This window comes from Drosophila hydei, unplaced genomic scaffold (genome assembly GCF_003285905.1).
Source record: "Drosophila hydei strain 15085-1641.00,03,60 unplaced genomic scaffold, DhydRS2 tig00008124-arrow-arrow-pilon, whole genome shotgun sequence".
Classification (NCBI taxonomy): Eukaryota; Metazoa; Arthropoda; class Insecta; order Diptera; family Drosophilidae; genus Drosophila; species Drosophila hydei.
This window is the reverse complement of record NW_022045834.1, coordinates 670,361-679,354: the sequence shown is the minus strand read 5'-3', so window position 1 is coordinate 679,354 and position 8,994 is coordinate 670,361. Positions and strand designations below refer to the sequence as shown.

General features: G+C 36.8%; 1 protein-coding gene across 3 annotated transcripts; it reads right to left on the bottom strand.

Annotated features, from left to right (window-relative positions):
- Positions 1 to 1,729: 1,729 nt before the first annotated feature.
- On the bottom strand, positions 1,730 to 8,196 carry LOC111600426. Of its 3 annotated transcripts, XM_023316512.2 has the most exons (6): positions 7,199 to 8,196; positions 4,035 to 4,434; positions 3,682 to 3,797; positions 3,081 to 3,602; positions 2,082 to 2,241; positions 1,730 to 1,758 (listed from the first exon to the last, which is right to left on the bottom strand). In XM_023316512.2, the coding sequence occupies exons 1-6, from the start codon at positions 7,580 to 7,582 to the stop codon at positions 1,745 to 1,747; spliced, it is 1,596 nt and encodes a 531-aa protein (XP_023172280.2). In that variant the 5' UTR covers positions 7,583 to 8,196; the 3' UTR covers positions 1,730 to 1,744. The 3 variants fall into 3 exon arrangements, with proteins under 3 accessions (XP_023172280.2, XP_023172279.2, XP_023172277.2); XM_023316511.2 differs by lacking the exon at positions 1,730 to 1,758 and having other exon boundaries at positions 1,976 to 2,241; XM_023316509.2 differs by lacking the exons at positions 1,730 to 1,758; positions 2,082 to 2,241 and adding an exon at positions 2,477 to 2,827 and having other exon boundaries at positions 7,199 to 8,193.
- Between the last annotated feature and the right edge of the window lie 798 nt (positions 8,197 to 8,994).

Genomic DNA, 8,994 nt, shown 5'->3' with positions numbered 1-8,994 from the left:
TGTTTATTTACTAAATGCATATTGCACTTTTTTTTATATTTTCTGTAGCTTATACAAAATATTAATTTAATTTATTTTGCCGTTACTTTAGAGTTAAGGCTTTTTAATAAATATTTAAAGGGAACTTTAGAAGCAAAGACTTAGTATATTCCAATATTTTAAGGGATTCCTCTTTTTTAAATTTATATTAAAATTTCAATACCTCAAATATACCTTTCAAAAATCATTATTGTAAAGTGAAGCTATCTAAAAAAAATGAAGTACAAGGAGCTTTAGGTTTCAGATTGCTGCCAATAAGTTTTAACTCGTCATCAAATTGTGTTGGTTTTATGATCATTAATCGTTAATAAATCAATTTATATATTTTTTATATATTAATAGAAAATATATTTATATATTTTTCAAAATGATTGAATTATTTTTATTATTTTTGTATTATTTTATATTATTTTTTCTGCAGTTTATAAATATTTTTAAATTAAGCAAACCTAAAGAAAGTTATTCTCTTTAGATAGCTTAAAATATTATTATTTTTTTAATTTAACATATTTTTAATATTTATCACATGATTATAAATCATTTTATATTTTTATATAGATATTTTATAATATTTATACAGTTTTTAATTAACTTTTTATTTTTTTTATATTTTTTTATATATTTTTATTTTATTTTTATTTTTATTTTTATTTATATTTTTTTGCTTCTCGGATATTTTTTATGAACTTTTAAAAATTAAAGAAATTCAGAGAAAGTTACGCTCGAGCTAAGATGGCCTAAAGTTGTATAAATAACATATATTTAACTTATCACCTATTTTTAAATGTAGTAAATTTAACATAGAAAATTACATAAATAAATATTTATATTTGGTTTATATATATTAAAAAAAAAACATATTCAAATTAATCACCAATTTGTGCATACCATAAAAAAATTAAACAAATTTTGAATAATTTACATTAAAACTCTTTTATAAATTTTATTTAATATTAAAAAAACTAAGAACGTTCAGAAAACTGAATTGCACAATGTTTGCAGAGTTATTAAATAATGTAGTTAAATGATAAACGAATTGCACGATATATATATATATATAAATATATATATATATATAACTGTTAATGCTAATAACGATATTGAAAACTGGGATCCGAACCATAGACAATGCAAGCACATGGATAACCTGTAAAAGGCGTTCAGTAAAAAACACCCAAAATACATAAAAATAAAAAGGAAAACCAATGTAAAGAAACTGAAACATATACAACAATAACAATAACAAGAACAATAATGGTAACAATTATCAAAAACATTTAATAATAAAAAGGATTTATTATAAATGACACCAGAATAAATGCAATTTACAGTTTAATTTCATAAAAGACAAACTCAAGTCAAAATACAGAATGAAAAAATAAGCGAAAATCGGATTTGCTAAATTTTAAAGTATAATTTAAGTTTTAATAAAATCGAAATGGCTTAGTAAGTGTCTATATATATATATGCATATATCAGAAATCATACAAAATTGCCAAAGGGGGAAAAACGTGTCCAAACTACCTGTCCCATGCTGTTTATGTGAACTGTGTTTTCAGTTGTTTCATAAAAAAGAAATATATATATATATACTTAGAGTTTACTAGGAAAATCAAATTGGAAATATATCAACTAGGTTTAAATGGGTTAAGCTATTACATATATGTATAAAGAATGCCAAAAACTACCAAAATATTACCTTGACTTAGGGACTAACATCTGAAAAGAGAGAAATTGTTTTGTAATTTCTTTTTTCATTTCTCTTTTGATAGAAAAGCACTTGTCTAAAAGCAAAGCAAAATTTTTGGTATTTTTGGTTTTTTGTTTGGTATTTAGCCAGGTTAACAAGTGACTTGGTATTAATTGGCCACCTGCATTAATCAAATTCATTAGAGCAACATAAGCAGTCATGCCTAGTATATACACAAATACATGTTAACATATACATATATATTTTATGTTGTTTTTGTTTTTTTTTTTTTAGTAATCGTAGCGCTCACATGCCAACACCCAATGTACAAAATTGCAACACTTGAACTTGCCTCGCGGTTTGCACTGCAAGTGCTCCTTGATGTACTGGCAAGGGCATTGGAATTGGCCGCAATGCCGGCCGGGCTCCAGCGGCGTCACATCGACCAGGCCGCGCAGCGCCTCCATGCCCCAGCGCGAGCCGTAGCGCAAAAACAGCTGCAGGCCGCGCTCCTAAGTAAATAGATTGTTTAGATATAGAAAGTCAGATACAAGCTGCAAATGAGTTGAGGAAAGTTAGGGTTTTAGATGCGAAGAGGGCAGAGTGCAGAGTGCGGGTTAGACAGTGCGTATGAGTAATAAGTGTGAAGAGACATGGACAAGTTGTGCTGCATACTTTTTGGCTGAAACATAAATTGAAAGCACCTAAAATATTAGTACATATAGAAGACTCTCCTTTAAAATAAAGTCAAAATATTGGAGCTTCGTTTTCAACAGCTTTTTTTAATCGTACAATCAAACGGAAAGTAAAAGAATAATACACAAACAGCAGTGGACGTGGTTGTTATCGTTATCGTTATTGTTATCGTTACAGCCAGCAGCCCATGCAGTTGACGCCGCAGCACTGACGATGCTGCAGACTGATCTTGATCTTGTTACGCAGCAGCTCCTCCTCGTATTGGCAGGGGCAAATCGATGACTGCAGATGTCGTGGTGTCTCATGGACGCCCGCCTCCTGCACGGTCCAATCGAGGCGGCGGCGCAGAAAGTCCTTGCCCCAGCGCTGCAGATAGCTGAGAAACAGCTCCTGGGCAAAGGCCTAAAGAGAGTTGTGAGCATTTGTTCAGCGTGTGTGTGTGTGTGAGTGTGTGCACGTGAGAGACAAAAAAGAGAATGCGTGAGCATGATGCATGATCAATGTACAGAGAGAGAGAGAGAAAGATGGTGTGAAGCAGATGCGAGTAAAAGAGAAGCAAGAGAAGAATCAGTCTCAACTGCGACTACAACATGAAAGCGTGCATAGCACTGAGCACAGCCTGTTCACAGGTGCTCTACTGGGCTGCCCGACTCACCTGCTTGCGGGAGAGGCGCATCGGCTGAGTGCCCTGTATGACAATATCATTGACATCGATATCCAGCTTGGCCTCCCAGCCCGCCTTGATGGCCTCGCCGCCATTCTGTTCGGTGTGCTCGAGGAATTCGTTCAAAAAGCTGACACACTGCGTCGCATCGAAGTACATGAAGCACAGGTTGACCTTGTGACAGGAGATGCGACCCCGATCGTCCAGCACCAGCAGTATCTTGTGCCGCATCAATTGCTTATTCACGCGCGCCAAACACTTCTCCAGGCCGCGCGACAGGCGCAGCTTCACCCACATGCACAGAAATATGGCAGCCGCATTGAGGAATAGCCAGCCGACGCCCAAGGCAAACAGTGCCACGCCCTGCAGCCCAGAGAAGAGCAGCGCCAGCAGCACAGCGAACGCAAACAGTATCCAGCAGACGAGTATGCGCTTATAGCAAATGTTGTACACTGTAAAGCGATAGTCGTTGACCAGCGTCTCCATTGCATTCACATAGTCCTCCACAGTCAGCTGGAAAGAGTGATGCGAGTTAGAGCAACGGCAACGGCAACGGCAACGGCGACGGCTGATTGATTGACTGCTCGCTTACCGTCAAGCCCTGCGCCATCAGCTCCTCGGGCACCAGCTCCGGTCGAAATATGGCCGGCGTTATCCATGGCCATTTCGTGTTGGCCGGCAGCAGAGTGACAATCACATCGCCATTAGCTGTGTGGATGGAAAAGGGAAGAATACGGCATTAGCAGGTGTCACGCTCACCTCTCTCTCTCTCAGTCTCCCTCAAGATAATTCAATTCAATTTCGACAATTGGCAATCATAAAGAGGAAATCTTTCTCTAACTAAAGATATTGTATCTTTAAAGCATAATTACTTAAATACAGTTATCTGCATACGATCATTGTCATTATCATTGGTAGCTCGCAGCTCCCTTGGGCTTTACTTACCGAAACCCTCACGTATGCGACCCGTTGACAACTCAATTGTGCGCATTCCGGAGGCTTGATCCACTGGAATGGAGATGCTTTTGCTGTTGGCATTAGCGCCGTTGCTGCTGCTGCTGTTGTTGTTGTTGTTGTTGTTGTTGCTGTTGGCACCACTGCCATTTGGATGAGTAGCGGTCACCGATGCTGCAGCTGCTGCTGCTGCTGCTGCAGTTGATGATGAAGCCAAAGTTGTTGCGGCTGCAGTAGCTTTTTGGTTTATTAGCTGCAGTGGGTGGCGGGGCGGAGTGCTGCCACTGCCGGATGCATTGAGATTAACGTGGGTGCTCTCAGTTGTCAGAACAGCCGGCGTCACATCCGGCAATGGCGTCGAGCCAGCTGTCGTTGAGGAAACTGCAGAGCGCTGTAAAATGTGACAACAATGGGTTAATGTTCTTGGCCTTAAGACAAAGCGAATGCTAAAGCTAAAGAAAAGGGAAGAAGAGGGCGACATAGGGCGAGGCAGAGCGAGGGGAAGGGAGAATTATGCAAATATGCAAGAGAAAATCAATTTTATTGATTTGCAGCGGGCATTATAAAAACAGAAACAAACAGAAGCAAAAGATTGAGCAACAGCCAAAGCTAAAGCTAAAAAAAAAAATGAAAATTGTCATTTTGCACGTACGCAGCTCAGCGGATATGGAGAGCTGCGTACTGGGCTCTAAAAGGCAACTCGTCGCAGGGGGCCAGAGGCAAACGAAATATAAAACACGCTTAAATAGACGCGCAATAGTCGAGCTTTGCTATAATTGATCTGTAGCGTGCTATAAAATGCTGCCATAATTATCTAACTTCAAGTTCGTTAGGCTAAAACTAATGCACAATTTCTGAAGGTCAAGGAATATGTATATAAATTTGATATATATATTATATCGTTCATACTTATTTACTGAAAAACTAAACAATTTCCTCTTATAGCTCAAATATTTAATTTATATTGTAAATATATACTATATATACTCTATATGTTCTATGTATTTCGTTCTGCAGCTAATCCGATAAGTGAATGTAAACAAAAAATCGTGTTCGATTTCAGTTGCACGACTACGATATGCCCTGTAAAATGTTGAACTATGTTAAGTTTGATGATTTATATATAAATGCTTAAATTTGTCAAAACTTTAATTTATTAATTAAATTATTTTGATAGAATTTTAAATAAATTTTTTTAAATTATATTTCAAAAATTAATTAAATTGAATATCAAATAAATAAGATTATTTAATTTATATTTTAATATAATACATATATAATATATATAAAATAATTTAAATAAATAACTTTAATTTATTTTGAATGTTGTTTACTCAAAATTATTTTCTTAGTTATTTATTTAATTTAATATAATTTTAATAAATAAAATTTTATTTGTCTACATATTTAAAATTATAATTTAGAACTATTTAATATAATAATTCTATATTAATATTAATTATTATACAAGCGACTGATCTATATATAATTATATTTTTATATATATAAATATATATATATATATATATATAAATATATATATATATATATATTTAAATATATATATATATGCTTATATATACTGCTACAAGTTTTCTTATTGCCTAGATACATTGCACTTCAATGCGAATTTTAAATGCTAATAAACTGTGTCAAAATAGCATACCCCATATTATAGCCTGCTTACTTACTCTATATATATAAACATTTCAAAATTTAAGCAAATAGATTGTAATCTAATCGAAAAACAGTTTTCTCTTTGACATTTATTTATGATCCATTTCAAGTACTTCTAAAAAAGCATCCAAAGCTCTTTTTTCCCCCGTATTTATATTGTCTCTGTTGACAGCCCGTGTCTGGGTGGATTTGTAATTTAACTTATCCAAAAACCCGGAGACAAGCGAAAAAAGCAATATAAATAAAAAAGCAACAAATAAATATTGACTCTTTTAAAATAATAATAGCTGGCGGAATATTTAAACAAATGCAGAAATTCTGTTTACATTACTTTTTTTATCTCACTCAGAGCTGATATGACAGAAAAAATAATGAAGAAGCGGAGCAAACAGATACTGAACTTGCAAAAGGCAATAAGCGAGAAAGGTAATCGAGGTAAAGTACAGGTATGTGCAACAACAAATAAACATATTTCTACACCTGCCGACAGGCGTATTTCCATGACTGAATTGTTTATATAGCTATTTGCACATGATTTTTATATTTATTAAGCATAGTCAGGTGCCTGGTCGATATATATATATATATATATGAACAGTATATATATATATATATATATTTTGTTTTGTTCAAAGCAACGTTTTTACATTTTAAATAACAATTAAAGCAAAGCAATTTTATATTTCAAATTTTTTTCAGTTATTTTTATAAATAATCTTCATTAAGATCAACAAGTGTCATTGCAGCATATTCTATTGGTATATCTAATATATTTTTCAGCACTCGAATAATAATTAAATTATTAGAGCTGATAAAACTTAACAACTGCAATGCATATATATATATATATATATATATATATATATATATATATATATATATATATATATAAATATATATATATAGAGAGAGAGATAGAGATTTACATACAAAAAATACAGTTAGTAAAGCGCACACAAACAAAAAGTACTGACTGTACACATTAATGCACTGACTCCATTCATGCGTACACCTCAACTTAATGAGCAAGCCCGTTGCATTTGAGAGTATGACGTGTCGCCTGACGATGAGTAATCAATGCTTGTTGCACGCAGATAGGTCTTGCTGCCCACTGTTGCAGGCAGAAACCCTAACCTTACTTCATTTGTTAAGCGCTTGCAACGTGACAGAAAAGAATAATCAATGAAAACGCCAGACAAAGAAGCGGCTGTAATATACCGCTGCTAACAACTCCATTAGGCTGACGAAAACGTAAAGAAACGCAGCGATAAGGCGGTGACAGGGCCCGACGCGTAGAAAACGAAGTGGTGGTTGCAAAGCGCAGAGGGAAAGAGAGTAAAGAAATATACGCAGACTGTGCGATACATTGGAATGCATTGCGTTGCGTTGGGTCAGCGGTGACACGTGAGAGCAACACTCAAAAGAGAGCGGCGCAGAGAGCGGAAAAGACAGAGAGAGAGATCAAAAGAGAGACTAACCTGCACAGGCGCTGAACTTGCTGTAGCAGTGGCCAGCTCATTGGGACTGCGCGAGCGCGCACGTCGCTTGTTGTTGCTGCTGACCACAGACGGCGGCGGTGGCGGCAGAGCTAACTTGTTTTGTTGCTGCTGTTGTTGTTGTGTGGCACTGGCATCGCCAGTGTTACTGTTACTGTTACTGTTACTGTTATTATTTTTTTCACTGCTGTCTGCCTCGTCGTCGAATTTAACCCAATTTTTGGTCGTCAGTTGTACGTCATCAGCTGCAGCCATATCGCCGCTGCTATCATTCAGCGGCACATCCTGCAGCGGGTGCGCTTGCATCGCAGTCGCTGTCGCAGTCGACGCTTGCGCCTGCGCCTGTGCATTGGCGTCGTGCTCCATTAGGTTTCTTTTAAGTTTTTTTACAGTTTTAAGGAATGTGCGATGTTGACGCGTGTCTGAAATTGTTGTAATTGAACGTGTTTTGCCTCGCTGAGCGAATACGCTTTGTGTTAGCGTTTTGTTAGTTCGCTTTTTGCCGCTTACATAACCTCAATAACAATTCACACTTGACTTGCCGCTGCTGTTGCTTGTGTATTTTTAACTGAGTTTTTTCTGTTTTGTATTTTAATTTTGTTTTAGGCGCAGCGCACAGCGCGTCGTTTACGTGTTGGCCGCTCACGCGTTCTCGTCACACTGCCTCGGCACACCCAAAAGCAAAAAGCCGAGCTTAGCTTGGCTCTAAGGCGTGCTCGCCGCTCAGCTAGTGCTCAGCTCAGCCAAAGCCCTTTTACCGTTTTGCTTTAAGTGTTCCGTTCTCACACGTTTCAAGCGCTGTATAGCACTCGTGCCGCCTCTGGCTTTGACTGCAAATGTTCAACTGAGCAACCGACGGCTTTAGCTTTGCGTTGCGCTCACCTGTTGGCAGCAGCAGCAGCGGCAGTGACGGCTAGAGCTTTGTCTACTCTCCCACACTCTCACTCTCTGCGCTCTCTCGCCAGCTCATTCATTAATGTTTTTGTTTTCCGTTTCTGTTGTTGCTTTTTTCTCACATGACAAGTTTTTGCTTTTTAAAGTTGTTTTTATTTTCCTTTTTTGTTTCGTCTTTTCGTATGCCCAAACAAGTTGCGGCCCTGCTTCGCGCTCGCTTCCCTCCCTCTCCCACTCTCTCCGCACTGCGGCACCGCTGCAATCTTTATGTCTCTCTGACTCACAATTTGTAGTTATTTGCCCCCTTCTTCATCATCTTCTCCTCCCGCTCTTCATAATCATTTTTATCTTTTTATTCATTTGTTTGCTCGCTTCGAAGATCTGTGAAGTAGAAAATTTCGCAAAATGAGCAGCTTGTTAAGCGTGAGTATTTGTACACATGCTGAATCAAGTGTGTGTGCAAGTGCGGGTGTCTCACTCTATGTATGTGTGTGTGTTTGTCCCACGATTAGCTTCGCCACGCCGCTTCAATTTCAATTTGAACAACAATAACAATAAGAACAACACCAACAACTGTAGTAAACAATGCATGTCGCATGGCTTATCAACAACAAGGGTCTACAGAGGTGGAGGTTTGGGGCAATTTGTGCTCAACACACCTCAACTGCCTATCGGTTATCGGTCTTTTTTGTACTAACAAATGAAAGCTCTACAAACACCAATAAATGTATATAAACTCAGGTATACAAACACTCATAGAAAGCTAAAATATCATTGCCACTTAAGCAATGCCTTAACGATAAATAATTAAAGCTGTGGAAATTAACAGTTATTTGCCTTGCAGCATGTTGCAAAAAACTCTTTTGATTGTTTGCTTATAGCCA

Excerpts from the sequence above, each read along its gene's own strand:
- LOC111600426 (XM_023316509.2), bottom strand. The coding sequence starts at position 7,582 with ATGGAGCACGACGCCAATGCACAGGCGCAGGCGCAAGCGTCGACTGCG. Across the intron at positions 4,435-7,198 it reads CAAGTTCAGCGCCTGTGCAG|CGCTCTGCAGTTTCCTCAAC; the intron begins GTTAGTCTCTCT and ends CACATTTTACAG. Across the intron at positions 2,828-3,080 it reads TGCGCCTCTCCCGCAAGCAG|GCCTTTGCCCAGGAGCTGTT; the intron begins GTGAGTCGGGCA and ends AACTCTCTTTAG.